Source organism: Lithobates pipiens, unplaced genomic scaffold, assembly GCF_037356315.1.
Source record: "Lithobates pipiens isolate NorthernLeopardFrog02 unplaced genomic scaffold, aLitPip1_a1.2 Scaffold_16, whole genome shotgun sequence".
Taxonomy (NCBI): domain Eukaryota; kingdom Metazoa; phylum Chordata; class Amphibia; order Anura; family Ranidae; genus Lithobates; species Lithobates pipiens.
The window spans coordinates 112,230,980-112,249,740 of NW_027507748.1; the positions used below are offsets into that span (position 1 = coordinate 112,230,980).

The window sequence follows — 18,761 nt, forward strand, 5'->3', positions numbered from 1 at the left end:
ATAAGAAACCAATGAGGTTCTAACCTCAGCTTGTTCAATTAAACTTTGGTAATAAAACCTGGAAGCTTGATTTTGCACTTTCTAGCTTTAGTAAATAAACCCCATTGTGTGGGGTATCCCTGTAAACATGTTATACTTACCCGATCTGTGCAATAAATGTGCACAGAACAGCCCTGATCCTTCTCTTCTAGGATCCCACTCCTAGCTCTTACTCTTCTCGGAGTCGCACCATAGGAAGCCGCTTCCTATTATGGCACACCTTTTGAGCCAGGCCATGTGTGTCTATGGACACAAAACACTGCCCCCCGCTTCCTCATAACAGGATTTGATTGGCTGGCAGGGGGAGATGAAGAGAATAAATTAAAGTAAAAAAAAAAAATCTGTCTTTATAACCACTTTAAAGGCCATCTCACACTTTTCTATTTCCCTATAGTTTTGTAATCCTGCATTTTATGATTGGTGACTGGTGACTGAGTTTCCCTTGGGAATATCCAAATGACTTTTCCACTCAGTAAATGTGCTGCTTTCTACAATCACTCTACCATGCCAACAGGGCTCAAGTCCTGCGGGAACGCATGGGAACGGAGTTCCTGTACTTTTCCACAACAGTTCCCGTTAGCACCCATGTCCTACAAGACTTTGAAGAATGTGAGCTGTGCAGCAGGTGCTACACCAGCAGCCGCCGACACAGCTCCCAATAGTAAGTACCACACACCTGACCATTCAGGCATTGCCAGTAGGGGGCCCCATGATAGCTTACGCTTCGATCTACCTGTCAATCACAGCTAGCTGAAGGGTAGATCAGGTCTCTGCTGCTAAGAGATTGTATTTACTCAGACCTCTTGTGATGCGCTCCTCCCTGCCGGCCCCTCCTGATTTTCTGTCTCCTCACCCCCCCCCCCCCCCAGTCTCCTGCATACTTGCTCTGTGTGTCCCGCTGAATCCCCCCCTCCTCTATCTTCAGTGCCATATGATGAGAGAACCCAGAGGAGGAGCACAGCTATTCTGCTCACTGGACATGCAGGGAGAGAAGTGAGCTGAGGGAGGAACATCAGTTGTGGTAAGCTGAGCACAATACCTGGCAAAGTTTAATGCCAGGAGGGAAGTTTATATGGAAATATGTGAAGGGTTGAAATAGCAGCGAGTGTGTGTTGGAGCCCTGCAGAGTTTGCAGCCCCCCAAGCTAACATACATCTCCTAAGCAGGAACACATCACTATCTCCCCAAGCATTCTCCCCTTTCCGTTTAATCCTGTGTTATCCAAACTCTGTTCAATGAAAAGTGTAAACTTACCACATAAACACTCTATATACAAAATAAAATTCCCCAATAAAGTTCAGAACATGATGTTCACATTTGCATGGAAGCACAATTGAATGAATGCTGATTATTCCGAGAATTACCGTATTTATGTTTATTGAGGATTGTTTTTTTTTATGTAGTAACAGTTATATGAGCGTATCATTTTATTATTTTTTTTGGTGGGCGAGTGGATCTTGGGTGGGAGTTCCCACACTTTTTTAACCAGGACTTGACCCCTGCATGCCAAGTAACAGCCAATACCCTCAGCTTAAATGTTCTGGCACAGACAGTATTACCTAGTAGGAGTGGAGGTGTGTCTGACTTTAACCAGGTATTTTTCTGAGTGCTGATTACTAAGTATATCTCCAGTTCTAATTGGATTGCACAGTCATCTCTATTCACTCTACATAACTAACAGGAAAGAGAAGTGGTGGTCTATATGACTGTATGTCTATTTCTCTGACTTTAATTGAGATTTTATTAAATGAGTCAAGGTCTGGAATTACTATTACTTGTAGTCATCCTGTGTCTATATGGGGTAGAGACAAAAAGGACATTATATCATCTATAGTTATCACAAAGGCCTTGTATTCACATTATTAACAAAATGTAGACATCTCTTATAAACATTTTTATATTGTCACAATATTTTAGTCCAGCCTAAAGAGAAAGTAAAATTCCATGTATTGTTTGTACCTACAAGTAAGCCTATAATAGACATGCGCCATTTAGGAGATATTTACTGCATATGCAGCCGACGACGTCATTGTCACATGCACTCTAAAGGAACGGCCACCAGTGCCGCTTCTTCAGAGCCCTGTGCCGAAACCGTCAGCTAACATAACGCCCAGTCACACAGCCAGAGTCCGCAGACTTGAAGGGAAGACGTGTGAAAGTGGATGCGGCCTCCAGCGGCAACGATGAGGGCTTCGTTTGCAAGTAAGTTTCACATAATGTGCTAGTATGTGATGCATACTAGCACATTGTCTTTAATTTTGCCGGTCAGAAAAAAAACAAACGGTGCTTTACTTCCTCTTTAAGACAAGAAAAGCGGGGGTGGGAGGTAAGGGAGTCCTACGGGCACCAAGAGTTGTATAGCTAAAGACTCCAATAATGGAAATCCACTCTGGAGGTGCCACACTGCCATCTACAGGTGTAACTTCTGCCACATTTGTGACTGAGGAAAGCAGGCATAATGCTACCTCTGGAGAGGACATTTGAGGCTCTGGGCTCCAGGAAGCTGAAAGAATTAATTTCATGTATCTACACAGCCAGCTATATCCAGGTTTGAGTTTTCGTTTAACTTTTTATCTCTATGGAAATATTTTTCCAGCTAAATTTAGCATTCTGTATAATGAAGATTGCGTGTATTTTCCACCAGAGGGCAGACAAACCTTGGAAGTAGAAAATAATTAAATTTTCAAATGTTTAAACCACAAGAAATATTCAAGTAATGTGCTTTGTAAACCTACATGTTCATATGTCTTTGTTTGGTATATTAACTGCATTTAGTAACATTAAAAAGAGATACATGTTAATATCATGCATACATAATATTGGCACAGCTATTACCATCATAACTTTGCCTGCATTTTGTTTATTTTTAACACTTTAAAAAAAAAGGGAAAAAGTCATGAATGCTATTTTATTCATTTTAGTACAGTAACTAAAAATCCTAGTGCCCGACTCTTGTGAATGTATCTCACCAAGACAGATCTAAGGACATTGGGTTATGATAGAGCTTGGTGTCAAACTTTATAGATATCAAGAATGATATCTGAGTGTATTGGCATAATGGAGACAGTTATTTTTTTTTTTTTTACTCAAACAATTACTGTATGCTACAGAGTTGTTTTTTTTTTAAAAAAAGGGAACAAATGAGGATTAAAGGAAAAAAAAACTTTCCAAGAACTGACCTTCTGAATCATGACACTGTAAATTCCCGTCTGCTGGAATCCACGGGTATAATACAGCATGTTCACCCAGCCAATAACCAATGCAAACACCATGAGGGCAACATAAACTTCACTTCCTGCCAGGTAAACAATGCCACTGCTCAAAATAATAATGGCTTGGAGAAAGCTGTGAAAATAAACACATCTAAATTACAAAAAAGAAAATGGTACACCATAAAATATGTGTTAAAACCGACTTTCGTCCCTTTTACTAAAACATACATCAACATGCATCCCTGCTTGCTGTTGTGAAATCCTCTATTACCTTTTCTTTTTTGTTTTTTTTGTTTGATTACCTTAAAGCCGACCATAGATGGTTCAAATCCCTGCTGAACCGGCCGAGATTCTAACCATGAACAGACAGGCTGATAGATCAACTTGAGTACATCTAGCATGTTTGATTTTTCATGTGATTATTGCCAGTTGCTATAGACACTAGCAATAATCACTTTGTGTTCTCCAGGCAGGGACACCATACCCCCTATCGGGAGAACACAATAGCTCCACAGGAGGGATTCACCTATCAACACTGATTGCGTTGATGGGGAAATCAAGAACTTTTCTTTCCTGCAGCTTGTGGTTGCAGGAAAAAAATCAGATCATCTAAGGCCGGCTTTAGTCCACTTCCTGGTTACCCCAAAGGCACTTAAAGCGGTTGTAAACCCTCAATGTTTTTCACTTTAATGTATTCTCTGCATTAGGGTGAAAAACCTTCTTTAGTGCATTAGTGCAGCAGCACCCCAAAGCCACCCTTTTACTTACCTGAGCCCGATCTTTACAGCGATGGGGACGGGCACACCAGCTCCAACTGCTGTCTCTGGTCCTCATTGGATAGATTGATAGCATCAGGAACCATTGGCTTCCACTGCTGTCAATCAAATCCAATGATGTGGGAGCGGGGGGGGGCCGAGTCCTGCTGTCTATGTCAATTGACACAGCAGCTGGACTTGGGAGCACATCCGCACAGCGTTAATAAGATAAATAGTAATAGTGAATGATAGAAAAAAACCTAAATAATCAAGCTGCACCCATTCATAAGATGATCTGCCAACACCAGGTGAAATAAATTACAAGCGCACTATTGTTTATTTTTGTAATTTAACGCCCGCATGAGTTCCCACATGGAAAGGGCTTCCCCGAGGGGGACCTCGATGCGGAGCCAGGAGCACCGCTGGAAGACCCTAGAAGAGAAGGATCGAGGCCAGTCTATGCAAAACCCTTGCACGGAGCAGGTAAGTATGAAATATTTGTTAGTTAAAAAAAAAAATGAACCCTTACAATCCCTTTAAAGACAATTGAATCGTTTTGTGGAATTATTTATAAGAAAATTGTATTAAGGAAAAGTGGGTCTGAAAAATGCCTGGGCCCTCTGAATTTAGACAAGGTAGGGTATTTAAAATCAGTACATTTAGGAACATATTCACAATGCAATGAATCTGACACTACAGGTAAATCTTCCTGGAACATGTACCGTATATACTCGAGTATAAGCCGAGATTTTCAGCCCCTTTTTTTAGGCTGAAAGTGCCCCCCTCGGCTTATACTCGAGTCACGGAGATCAGGTAGACAGACGGCGGCCATTCCACTATTCAAAAGCCGCGCCTCCCTGTCTGTGATAGGCGGAACACTCAATTTCCCAGCAGTCAGTGTTCCGCCTATCACGGACATCCGCTCATTCTCATACTACGGACGAGGATGAGAGGATGTCCGTGATAGGCGGAACACTGACTGCTGGGAAATTGAGTGTTCCGCCTATCACAGACAGGGAGGCGCGGCTTTTGAACAGTGGAATGGCCGCCGTCTGTCAGACGAGGAGGAGAGGTGCAGCATGGCACACAGAGGCTGCAGATTGGCACAGGTAGGCAGGGATGGACACAGGGATGGACGGGACACAGCGATGGACGGGACACAGCGATGGACAGGACACAGGGATGGACGGGACACAGGGATGGACGGGACACAGCGATGGACGGGACACAGCGATGGACGGGACACAGCGATGGACTGGACACAGGGATGGACGGGACACAGGGATGGACGGGACACAGGGATGGACACAGGGAGGGACGGGACACAGGGATGGACACAGGGATGGACGGGACACAGGGATGGACACAGGGATGGACGGGACACAGGGATGGACACAGGGATGGACGGGACACAGGGATGGACGGGACACAGGGATGGACACAGGGATGTCTCACCCTCGGCTTATACACGAGTCAATAAGTTTTCCCAGTTTTTTTGTGGTAAATTAGGGGCCTCGGCTTATATTCGGATCGACCTATACTCGAGTATATACGGTATTTTAAATTGCAGTGACTGATTCACCACCAGTGAATGTTTGGTAAAAGTAATTTTCACTGCTTCATAAATACGCCCTTTATTGTTAGCATGCATTTGTTTCTTATTGTACCTGTTATGTTTCATACAGGCTAACAAATAACAATCTTGACACCATACTATTTAGAACTTACAAAAGAATTTCGAAGTAGCCATCCATTATTAAAATTTGTAAAGAAGGACGCCTCTTCACAAAGTATATAATCTGAAAAAAAGAAGAAAATTGGTATTCATTGAATAACATGATAAAATAAATTAATTGAATAACATGATAAAAGAAATTAACCAAATAACAAGAAAGTGTACATTGGCTGTCTGTTCATTTATATTTTGTCTTTAACCACTTAAATTCCAGGCCTATTCTGCCACTTTTTTTTTTAACAGAAAAGTTGACACTTTTTCTTTACATGTAAAAATCTGTATTTTTTTCTATAAAATTACTTAGAACCCCCAAACATTTTATATTTTTTTTATATATTTGTATGCCTATTACCTCCATGTGTTTTAAGAACTCTCATTACAAGCCCAGCCAATGTAAGCATTGCTTTGTTTACATTTACCATGTATGCTGTCTGCATTCACAAGTCTCTACACTGAGTGTAAATAAAGCAATGTTTACCCTGACCAAGGCCTGTGCTAACAGTTCCTAAATCACAGGAAAATAAAAGGCAGAGATAAGACTGCAAAAATGTTAAGTGTCACAGGCTTAATGAAAAGCAATAAGTCATCAAATGAAAGTAATATATTCATATGTATACCTGACATATTAGAATATAAAGCCCACCAAACATGATGATGATTTCTCCAAGTACACGAACATTGTCTTTCGTTGTCCCTGCCAGAGGAAATGGGGGCTTTAAAAAAAAAATTAAAGCTGTTATAATTGGAGTGATTTTTTAACAAAAGTATCCAGCTCATTGTACGTAGCTAAAGTCACATATAAACACAAATCTTGCTAACATTTACTACATTTCTAGTGCATCTGCGCCTTGATAAATTTCCACATATTTATCTTTTTTGTCTCAATTTGCATAATACACAAAAACACTAGTGTTTAAAATGTGCACAATGTTTTTAATTCACACATAAAAGCATATATAAGTGCATATGAAATGACGCATGCATATAGATGTGAAAGCGCCCTAAATGTTGATAAATACATATAGTTCATTTAAAGTGTTTGTAACCCTTAAAAAAAATAAAAAATAAATGGATTCTGTTCCTCTAAAGCAGGGGTGGCCAACCCGCGGCTCCCGAGCCGCATGCGGCTCTTTGCCCGGTTTCATGCGGCTCTTGCGTTCGGACTGTTTCATTCGGCTCTTGCGTTCGGACTGTTTCATTGCGACTCTTGCGTTCGGACTGGGCCGATGGTTCAGTGGGCTGGTTTACAGTGACAGGCAGCCCGAGTCTAGGCACTCCTCTGCTTATGAGAGTATAACGAGGACCTGCTCCGCTCCTCCCACACATCAACAGCCAATCAGCAGGTAGTGTCCCCAGCCCGCCACATTTGAATACATAGGCACTGGAGTGAGGCTGAAGGGGGGCAGAGGAAGGAGAAACACGCTGTATCTGAAGCCGATGAGATACAAGAAGGTATGACCACAAGTGTGCAGGTTACTGATCTGTCCTCCCTTCTCCCTCTGTCTTGCTCTGTACTTTTTTTTTTTAATAACTGTTTTACCTGCACACTGATAAGATCTGCTCAGCACATTCTCTGTCTGTTGATAGTGTGACACAGGGCTGGCTGTTAACCATTTCAGCTTCTTTTCACTTATTTATCCAGAGCTCTGTGTGTGCTGCATGCTTTCTGTGATGTTTTTTGGAAGAATTTACTGCTAGTTCAGGCTAGAAGACCCATTAACTGTTTATTGTTATCTTGACCAGTTCACTGTTTGTAAGACAATTTGTATTTTGGAAATTAGATGAGCTGCTGTCTTCTGTCACATGGATGTACTTTCAAAGGAAGATTACTGACTTGATGAAAATGACTGGCCTGTGGTCTTTGTAGTGTTAAAACAGTGTGTGACATTTACACGAAATCCAGCTGAGCAAAAGTATGTGTGTATGAGGAAGGGATGGAATGATGTTCATGTGTGCCCGTGCGTATGATGTGGCTCTTTGCGGTAACTTGGTAAAAAATGTGGCTCTTGGTCTTTGTCTGGTTGGCCACCCCTGCTCTAAAGCATGAATAACAGTACAGTGCTTGTGCTGTGTAATTTGGCTCTGTCACCTGAAATATCTGGCTGATCCTACCTGGTTCTGCCCTCCCCTCTGTAAAATGACCACGGTTTATCATGGCTGCTGAGCCCTGACATCGTGGTCAGTTTACGCAACTCCATCATCCACAGCTCTCCTCTGTCCTCCTCTCCCCCTCACTCCCTGCCTGTCAGCTGTGTCAGTGCCAATCTTCCCTCCTACTACTAGCATAACTCAATGACATTTGTACAATTTCCTCTGCTATATTAAATAATGTCCCCAGTGTATGTGTTGTTTTTTTTAAAATGCCAATGTGTACCTCATTTCATAGCGCCACTCGGTGCTCACGTGACCACCCGCTGGTCTCCTCCTCTTATCCTCCGGGCTGATGTCAGCAGGGGATTCTCTCCCTGCCCACTGTAGCTGTCAGATCAGGAGAAAGAGCAGCAGGTGGTCATGTGAGTGCAAAGCGGCGCTATAAAATAAGGTATACAGATGCATTTTTTTTTTAAAACACATACACTGGGGACATTATTTAATATAGCAGAGGGGATTGTAGCAATGTCATTGAGTGGCTTAACAATCACTATCATTTTTGCTGCTGAGATGCAGTTGTTAAAGGTTTACTATAGCAAAAGTATAGTATATTTTTGTAATTGTATTGAGTTAATACCTGTAAGGATAGTATTTATGAATTTTTAAAAATTGTATATGCCTATTTATATTCTTCTGGAACTTGAAGCTGAACTAAAGTTTGCGATATTTACCTCTGCTTCTGCGAGGTCCCAGCACTGGCATCTTTTCCTTCGCTTTTTCCGAATGCCGGTCTTTAGCCATTTTGATTGGCCGGTGCAGGATGACATCACTCCCGTGCTTTCACAGAAGTTTAGTAATCCCACGCACAGGCATGCCAGAATGTAAACTGAATGTTATCTGAGCTGCTGATGTGAATGCCTACATTCTACAAAAGACTGCAAGCAGGTAGGTAGGTTTATTTTACTGCAGAAGAGACACCTGCTCACAGTTTTTTTTGTGGCTTTAGTTCTACTTTAAGGCCTAGTTCACACTAGTGTGCTTTCAGATGCGATTGAGTTGCACAGAATTGCATGACAATCACGTTGTTTTCAATGGTGCCTGTTGACATCAATGCAGCACAGTACTGCGTGACTTTAGAAAAGGGTCCTGTACCACTTTGGTGTGATTCCAATGCCCCATAGACTTAAAAGAAAAGGCATCAAAAATGCATCTACATGCGATCTGATGCATTTTTTAATGTAATTTCTGTGCTTTTTTCCCCTGTCACAGTAGATATGCTTATCATTGGCATAACAAATGCATGAAAATCACTTCGCAAATGCAATAAAACACAATCAGGTTGTAATACAAAATAGCACTGAAAATCAGACCAAATCACAACCGCAGTAGTGTGAACCTAGCCTTTAGGGAGGTAGGAAGGAAGAGGCTCTGGGATTCATGAGGTTGTATTTTTTAAAATACAAAATACAATTTAATTTCTAAAAAAAACCTTCCTTTCTAAGAGCAGATAACAAAACAGTGGCTTCTGCTACCTATATTAGGTACAAAACCCCCCTTCTTGGGACCCTCTGATTTTCCTAGCATCATGAGGAAGCCTTTGGTTTTCCCATCTATAATGAGACTGTCATGAACAACACTCTCGCTGTATAAAGAATGACTGAGTTGGTAAAGTTTACATTTAAAAAGGCATCAATTATAAGAGCTAAAATTATTCTTTTTAATGATTTCATTTGATTTGCTGCTAAAAAATACACCTGTGTACACAACTCTTTAAAGAAGTTAGGTTCATGGATTGATTGATACATTTTTCATTTTTTTGCATGTATTTTTAATCTTTAATCAGTGTCATTTTATGGGGATCCTCATTAATAAATGTTACCTACTCAGCTTAACATACAATGATTTATTTATTCACAGCAAAGAACGGCAGAGTGCTGCTTTGTATTATTTTGAATATTATTCAGAGAATACCTAAAGAAGGGATTCTTACATTTTTTAATCCTAGAGCCCAAATAGGAAAATTATTACTGTACTAGGAGCTGAGAAGAGAATTATTACCAAGTTTTAGCAAATCCAAGCAAAGAAATAAAAATGACCATAAAATTAAACCAAACCACAGCATCCTATTAATAAAACAATAATAATAATTCAAATGCTGAATAGATTTCTAAGTATGATTCCAATATAAATACGAATCCAAAAACTTTTATAAGCTGAAATCCAGATATAAAAGACATACATTCATGCAGTTCTGCATTAAAAATACACAAGAAATGTGTTCACCACTGATTTCACACTTAGACAAACAAGGCTGTACAGTCAAGTGGCAACCCATCAATAACATACATATGACCCAATTTGGGTACTGAACCAAAATTGTTTTATCTTTCAAATATTTTAATAAGAAACAAAAAAAAGTACTGAATTAACCACAAAAACAAAAAAGAGAGGGAGACCGACCCAATATTTAAGAAACATTGATCGAGAAAATTTAGTAGCTATATTCCATGGAAAAATCTCATTGCAACCTCTGACCACGAAAGCAAGAAATTTAGAAAGACATGATTTTACTGGGTAGATTTCAATTTTTCCCAGGAAAATGGGAATGCTCTCATGGTAAATCAAGTCACATAAACCAATTTAACGTTCAGTTGATAGCCATGCTCTTGACATACTAAGTGCTTGGTTTTAGGATTAGTGGATGCTCCCCTTTTGATCATCTCCTTTCTTCTTTACCTTATTTCCCTTTCTCCCTGTGCTTTATATCCACCTACTCTTTTCTTCTATCTCTCGCAGTACCCACTAAACTATTCCCCCCATCTTTTCTTCCATTCTATTATCTGTATTAGCCTCAGGATGCTCTTTGTCCTGCAATTACTTGGTATCTAGTATGCCCCCTTTCCATTTCTGCCCTAGATGCCTATTGTAGTTCTCTCCCATAGGAGCTGCTCTTTGACTGTTTTCAGGTTCAGGCTTGTTCCTTCACATTAAATGGTTAAATAGTTTAGAAAAATGGGAGGAAGCACATCAAGTACTGTTGTTGTGCTAATGGAATTGACGGGGCAGATATCAGGGAGCAACCTCTGTATGATGTGCATATTACTGGGGTCTTCTCTGTATGCTAATCTCTGTTGATTAAGTTTGACTACCTACATATGTGGAGGGGGATATGGTTTTGGGAAAACAGAGCGGGTAATGTGTTATCTGCCCATTATGCAGCAAGCCTCTTTATTATACTGGGCTGTCTTTGACTGGTGTTTTTCTTCTATAGCTTTGTTTGGATTGATTACTAAATACTGTCAGACCATGACGCGAACATTGAAATGGATTTTCACCTTCAGCTACTATATCCCTACCATTGAAGGTCGGTATGGCTGACTAGACGTGTTTAACACTAATATGGACTGATCGGTTAACATCATAACAGTGATATATTGCCTCTCATGTTTAAGTGGTGATTTAATCTATATCCATTATGTTTAGTAACCCCTTTATATATATAGATATATATATCTATATACCTTGACACAGAACCAACATATCGTCGGTGGAATCTTTTCTTAATCTTTTCCTTGGTGTGCTCCATCCTTGCTGGGTGTTTTCGCTGCCTTTGGTCTAATTTTTTTCCTCCCCATGACAAACTCACTCTGTAAGTATTTTGCCTTCTGGGGTCATATGTGTTTTCATCTGGTGTGCTTTTTTTTCCTTGATGGATTGCCTTTTGTCCTATGGGATAGGGGGATATGGGACTATACATATTTTGTATGCACCCAATATGCATTTTTGTATGTTGTATGTTTATAAACCTAAATTGTCGATATTAGGCATATTTCCAGATGAAGAGATTTGAAATCCTGAGGTAGGGGTTGTGACCGTGAAACAGGTATGAAATACTTTTTAAAAACTCTGACTGCCTTTATGGTTTTATTGGTTACTTGATGACAACTTGTCTGTATTAATTGTACAATTTTTAATCTTTTGTAATAAAAACATGACTTTTTTTTACTATACATATATGTAATTTGTTGTATAAAACATACTGAAGGGGCATCCTTGAACACCAACTGTTTGCTGCAATTTCTTTGATGTAATAGGCTTGTTTATCTCTTGCATGCTAATTTGTAATGTTGAGACTATCTGTTTTTACAACTGTTGTTTTTTTTTTTTTGTGATATAAGCAGATTTTTTTTATATACACCTGGTTTCTTTACTCTCTAAATAAATAAAGAATGGGCAGCACAGTGGCTAAGTGGTTATCACTTGTGCCTAGCAGCAGGTCATCGGTTCAAATGCCAACCACAACACTACCTGCCTGGAGTTTGCATGTTGTCCCTGTGGCTGTGTGGGTTTCCTCCCACACTCCAAATACATTCTGGTAGGCTAATTGGCTCCTGTCCATATTGGCCCTAATATGTGTATGTATGAATGTATTAAAAACAGAAATGGATCAATACTCTGTCTATACAAGGAGTAATCAGTAGTTGGTGTACCTCCACTACAGTCTGTATTCCTGTGCAATCGTTGACAGTGGGGTCATGTCTAGTTTGCTCTCATTGTTTATAGAACTAATGCATGGTTAGTAGGTGCTCTTTTCTCTATTCTAGCTCTCCCAAAGGTCTTGTCTTGCTTGGCACAGGTAAAAGGAAAACAAAGAACAGCTAACACTGTGCTGACTTTATTTTGTATATCCTGTATGCAATAGTGCCAAAAACCAGTAGTCGATGGGGCGAAACTGATACAGTGTTACTGTTCCTTCTACACCCCAAAAACAGTCATCAGACAAAGTGGTGAATGATTATTAAATGATATAGGTTAAACATTGCCAGTGCTCAGAGTGAGGCACATTGTGCTTGGAACTTGTTATCAATGTGACAGCTTCACACACAGGTAATTCTTCATATTCCCCCTTCGCACATGTTCCTGGATAAGCTCTCAAAGTTTGGGTGCTGGAGCAACAACCAGCTGGATACTGGTTCAAGTCACAAAGTAGATATTTACCAGCACACCATAGATCAACACAAAGTAGCATCCAAATGGATCATTTATTGCATGATCACAACACAAGGAGAGTGCAACATTTTGGAGTCACGCAGGAACGCTTCGTCAGGCATGTGATTTTTTTAGCTTCCAGAACAGGGCTCATATTTGTTAGGAATGCTGGTGATCACTAGCTTCCTAGCAACCGACTCATGTGTGGCCACATTCAGCTACTAGCTGGTAGATTCCCAGGCGAAAAGCTGAATGTAAACAAAGGGGGAGGGATGCACGTTGGAGCCATTACCCAGATATGGCAATGCCCATGTTAGGTCAATGACAAATCACAGGGGAGGCGGACCTGATGTAGAACACGTGCCCACCCATTGCCATATGCCATCATGTAAAAACAAGGCAGAGGTGTGAGAGGATTCTAGAGTGTCTACAACATCTTCCAAAACATGGACACAGATTGCTTTAAAAATGTATAGACGTTCTAATTAACCCCCACTCCCCACCCCACACAATGCAAAACCCCAAAAAACTTGGGCTGGACTGCATTAAAATGATTGTAAAGTCTTGTTATTTTTTTCCTATAATAATAACAAACATGTTATACTTACCTCCGCTGTTGCACTGGATTTGAGCAGAGCAGCCCAGATCCTCCTCTTCTTGGGTGCCTCTTCGGAGCTCCTAGCCCCTTTCTCCTGTTCAGTGCCCCCACAGCAAGCAGCTTCCCATGGGGGCACCCGAGCCAAGTCACAGCTCCCTGTGTCCATTCAGACATGGAGCCATGACCTGGCCCCACCCCCTCTCTCTCCTGATTGGCTAGCTGACTTTGATTGACAGCAGCAGCAGCCAATAGGAGGGAGAATCTCAGAAGGCTGAGACACTAGTGGACATCGCTGGACAGAGAGGGACCTCAGGTAAGTATTGGGGGGGGGGGGCTGCTGCACACAGACAGCTTTATATTAATGCAAAGAATGCATTAAAATAATAAACCTTCTGACTTTATAATCCCTTTAAGGGTCACTAAGTTGTAAATGTGACATTTACTACAGGTAAATCTTTCTGGTGAATGTGTTTTAATACACAGTTCATTAGCAGTTTGATTAATTTACTGCTTTATAAATATACCCCTAGGTGATTTTCATCAATGTCCCCAATTATGTGGTTTAAATAAGGCTCCCCATATCTAGCAGATCGTTCCACTGCTGGCTTACACTTTTCCCCTGCACATGTAGATACATTTTGTATCATTTCTTACCTGTCCTTCAAGTGGTCTGTGATACGCTGTCACTGTGAATATGATCATGTACAAAACATAGAGACAAAACTTCACACAGAATATCTTGCCAGCATAAGAATCCCATTTTTCCTGCATCAAATGGTTGATGGGTTCCAGCACTATCATTTCATGCCGATTCTGGAGAAAGAAATCAGGAATATCAATGTGATAGTTGTTTTTTACTTATTGAAAAGACATGACAGATACAACATTTTAAATTATATATTTAACAGAAAATAGAGAAATAAGAGAAATGTTACTGTCAGGGTTTGTTATTTATAAAAGAAAATAGCTTTTCTCCCACTCAAAACTGCATGTTCATTTGTCCTGTGCAAATTAAATAGCTGTTGTGAGAATAGGGGAGCATTAAATATTCTTCGGGTATTTTCTCTTCTAGTTGAAAGCAAAAAAGCATGCAGCAGAAAACAGTGCTTATAAAACTGTAATCTCTCAAGGAAAAAATAAAAGTATTGCAGGTATGTGATTGCGGCACTTATTTCCAATTGTACAGTAGTACAGGTATCAACACATATGTTTTTTTTTAATCCAATATCAATATCTAAAGAACTGTCACAGACTAAGATAGTCAATATAGAAAATGACAGGTGATCCCAGGAGCCACACATCAAGTCAAAGTCAGCTGTGTGATAGTGAATATGAGTTTCAGCCTGGACCACCGCCACTCCACGTCCCCAATGCATTTCACTCCACCTATCGGAGCTTACTCATGGGGATGGACATATAGAAGTTACAATATTAATCAGTAAAGCAGTGATGACACCCACTTCGAGTGATAAATAACTATGTATTCAGGTTGAGCTGGATGGACTGGCGTCTTTATTCAACCTTACTAACTATGTATCCTTTGCATACAATGTATCCAAGATTGACTGATTGACGGCATCTAATCAAATGCAGTCATTGTTCAGGTATTCAGATAGCCACTGGTATTGTGGCTGTCGAAATATAACAGCCAGCAGTGCAGATCCCTTCATCCATGTTGTTTGGTATGAAGCCTGCTGGACTGAACAAGAGAAATCTGCAAATGAATGGCTAACATTTATTTTTCTTACTTAGCCTCCCAGGCTCAACAAGAGAAATATAAAAGCTTCCTCCATCTATGCAAAACAAAAATGGATAGAGGAATCTGCATTGCCAGTTATTGTACAATATTCATCTGATAGGATGGGGTCACTGTTAGGCTGACAATATTCCACCTGACTCTTTTGTATTTTTCACTTATGCCACTTAAACACAACCGGACTTTTTGGCAGCAAAGGTCCGACGGAACGAATCTGTCAGACAATTCGATCGTGTGTGGGTTCCATCGGACCTTTGCTGTCCAAAAATCAGACGGATTATGGAAATAGAACATGTTTTAAATCTTCCCTCTGGAACTCCGCTGGACCCAGTTCCTAGAACTTCCTAGTTCCTATGTGAATAAGTATGGGGTACATCGTACCCCCACCCATTCACCTGGGGGAAAGAAAGTCAATAAAAAAAACACTCTAGACAGATTTTTAAAGAGGAAGTAAACCCTGATGAGTTTCCTTCCTCTTTCATTCCCTGCAAAGGCAAAGCATAATGGACTACTATGCATCGCATAGTAGTCCATTATGTGTCACTTACCTGACACAGGAGCCAGCGAAGTCGCCGCTGTCCCCTGTAGTCCGCCGCATCCATCTTGCTGGTGGCGTCTCGCAGCTCCGCCGCTGTCATTCGGCGAAGCTGCGATGACGTCACTCCCGCGCATGCGCACGGGAGTCGACACGCGCGGCTGCTCCATTCTTGGAAATGCCGCGCTCAGTGTGCTTGCGCGCCGCTGTCTATGGCACATGCGCCGTAGACGCGGTGCCCGTTTTCGGGCAAATATCTCCTAAACCATATAGGTTTAGGAGATATTGCTTGGACCTACAGGTAAGCCTTAACCTAGGCTTACCTGTAGGTCAAAGTGGTTTGTAAGGGTTTACAACCACTTTAAAGTAGTTTATTAGGCAGCTCCAGGGGTCTCTTTCGTCTTCTGCTCCCCGAGCCCACCCTTTTTTGAAACCTATTAGAGCCTCCGACTCTAATCACACGCTTCAAAAAAAACATTGGAATACATACTTTCGGTGCCCTGCATGTAGATTAGGGGGCTGGACGCAAGGATGGGGGGCCACTGCCCACAGTTCAAATTTCAGCTAAATCTTACCAAATTGGTCAAAATTCAAGCTGTGCATGGTCAGCTTTAGACCTGTCCAAAGATTTTCTAGCAATAAAGAACCACAGCATTTACAAATCCTGCTAAATGCCACATATTCTCTTTGTAGATAAAGTAGTGCAGGACAATTGCAACGGCAGTCCTAAACAGTGACCACATTTTAGGGCATTTGGATAATATGAAAAAATGGCAAAACATTTATTTTCCAATATGCCCTTTGCCACATGGAAACAATTTAACCCACAGTGTCTTACTCACGTTGGCATTACTTTTGAATACAATGGTTTCCAGCACAGAGTCAGCTTCATAGGAGTCCACAGATGACATGTCATACAGAGAGGTGTGCACTGGGCCGTACGTCCATTCCGTGAACTTCCGAGACAAATGTTTATAATCTGGTTCTATGATCTCCCTCCGCAGCATGTGCTTGAACAACTGAAAGACAGAAAGCTGATAAGTTTCATATAAGCAAAAATATACACTGTTTACAATGAAGCCAACCTCCAATAAGCATTATTTTTTGGAGGATGACTGCTCGGCAAATGTGGAGATTTTCTAATACCTTTGTTCCTCAGTTAATCTGGACCACAAATTTGGTTTAGAATGAGGAAAGGTTAGAACCTCTGCCAGGATTTTGTCTGCAATGTCACTGAGAAGAGTTCCTTACAGTACTGTCATACTGGACATGAATTAAGGCTTGCAACTGGGACAGTAATACAAGCCTAGTTCTACTTCTTCCCTAGTCTGCAAAAAAAAAGTGCTCCCTCATCCTGAACTTCCTGGGACTTTGAGTGGGAAGTGTTCTCCCCCTCCTCTATACCTCCTAGACACCCCCCCCCCCCCGGTGGTCTATTGTGTACAGTAGGTGTGCTGGAGCCCACCCTCCTTGCTTCATCCATCGCTACCTCAAAACCCCTGCTCCCTCCTCTGCACCCCCTCTCCCCTCCTGGCAGTGCAGGATCCAAACAGAGGAAGCAAAAGTAGAACCAATGGAAACTTTAGAAAGGACTGCTCTGCAGACGTTGTGGAGGATGGGAATTGTAGTTCTTAAAGGGGTGCTGCACCATACTTGTTAATGGAGGGTAACAGGTTGTGGTCTTCATATCCCACAATCCCTGCTCCACTGTTTTCCCAGGCATATTGGCTGAGATTGTGGCCGCAATGGGTACAAACCCGCTGTCAGCATCTGTGCCTCACATCTAAGGTACCAAAGCCATTGGAGAGGAGCTAAGGGGACAGGTTTCTGTGCCTGTTCTTCCAAATCAAGGAGAGTGGGTGGACCTGCATCTGAGTCTTCCAGAGCTGCCTTCAGAGACTGAGTTTGACAGAGAGAAAGAGTCGCTACGTGTTCAGAATTGGAGCTGAGAGACTGCGGCCTGTGTGAGGGACCAGGATCTAATCCCTCAGACCTGCTGATCGCCAAGTCATTGGGACCAGATTTGCCACCTGCCCGGAAGTGGTGAACTAAGCTACACATCCTAAACACCTGCCACACACTGCTAGTCCAAATAGAGACTGCTACTACTTAGTGACCTATCTCCTGCCATCCAACCAATCGCTTAAAAGGACAGTGCACCGCCTAAAGAAGGGCCCCACCAAAAGCCAACCAATGTTAATCACTAGGTGCAAGGTACTTTCTACCAAATCTGGGGTACCTCTACACTAGAAACGCATATGCCCACCTGCTGTTAGGGTTATATGCACAAAGTGTACACCAGGACCCTTTTGATATTCTGAATTGGTTTATGTTGTTTAGAGACTCTAGTTACCCAGTTGTAGTTTAATTTACCTTTGAGTGCCAGCTAGTGGTTAATCAACCATTTCACCCCTTATGGTACTCTCAAGTCTGTGTAATTACATGTTTATTCATTTACCCCTTGTTTGTTGGCATTGCCTTAATACATTTAATTATTTAGCTCCAAGTTTTTGTGACCTAATTATTGTGAAATGTTACAGAGTGGTAGCTTACTAATTCTTAATTTACACAGGTGCAAATGGCCTTAGTCTACGACCAAGTGGGTGGTCTGAAGCTGCATGGCGTGAGGAGTGCAGAGTGAGAGCTCCGGCTGCATGTTATCCTTTAACTCGATCCTGTGGGGCTAAACCATCCTCCAACTCAGCATGAACTACCTACACCAGTCAGAGAAGCTCCCGTGTCACCACCGAAGCGAGCTCTAGGAGCGCTCTCAAAACTAGACAAATACCGCCACAAGGAGCGGGGAAGATGGTGCCGCACCCAGCGCAGGAGAGGAAGTCCCGCTTTCTGGAGGTACTCTCTGGAGACGCTCGCAAAACTAGAAATATACCACCACAAGGAGCGGGGAAGATGGTGCCGCACCCACTGCAGGGGAGGAAGTCACGCTCTCTGAAGACACCACTCGCATCCTTGATGCTGTCTCCCTCTGTCAGATGACCCTCACATCTAAGATAGAGGAGTTCAAGATTGACATCTGCCTTATCCGCCAAG

At 41.6% G+C, this 18,761-nt stretch overlaps 1 protein-coding gene across 3 annotated transcripts in view; it reads right to left on the reverse strand.

The window, feature by feature from the left end:
* The window catches only part of LOC143981982 (transient receptor potential cation channel subfamily V member 1-like), a 116,803-nt gene that overhangs the window by 18,379 nt on the left and 79,663 nt on the right, over positions 1-18,761 (reverse strand). For all 3 annotated transcript variants that reach the window (XM_077480277.1, XM_077480276.1, XM_077480275.1), the window contains exons 7-11: positions 16,553-16,729; positions 14,074-14,232; positions 6,359-6,454; positions 5,735-5,805; positions 3,219-3,384 (exon numbers count right to left, since the gene is read on the reverse strand). In XM_077480277.1, the coding sequence (XP_077336403.1) occupies positions 3,219-3,384; positions 5,735-5,805; positions 6,359-6,454; positions 14,074-14,232; positions 16,553-16,729 (669 nt within the window). The remainder of the gene's footprint in view (positions 1-3,218; positions 3,385-5,734; positions 5,806-6,358; positions 6,455-14,073; positions 14,233-16,552; positions 16,730-18,761) is intronic.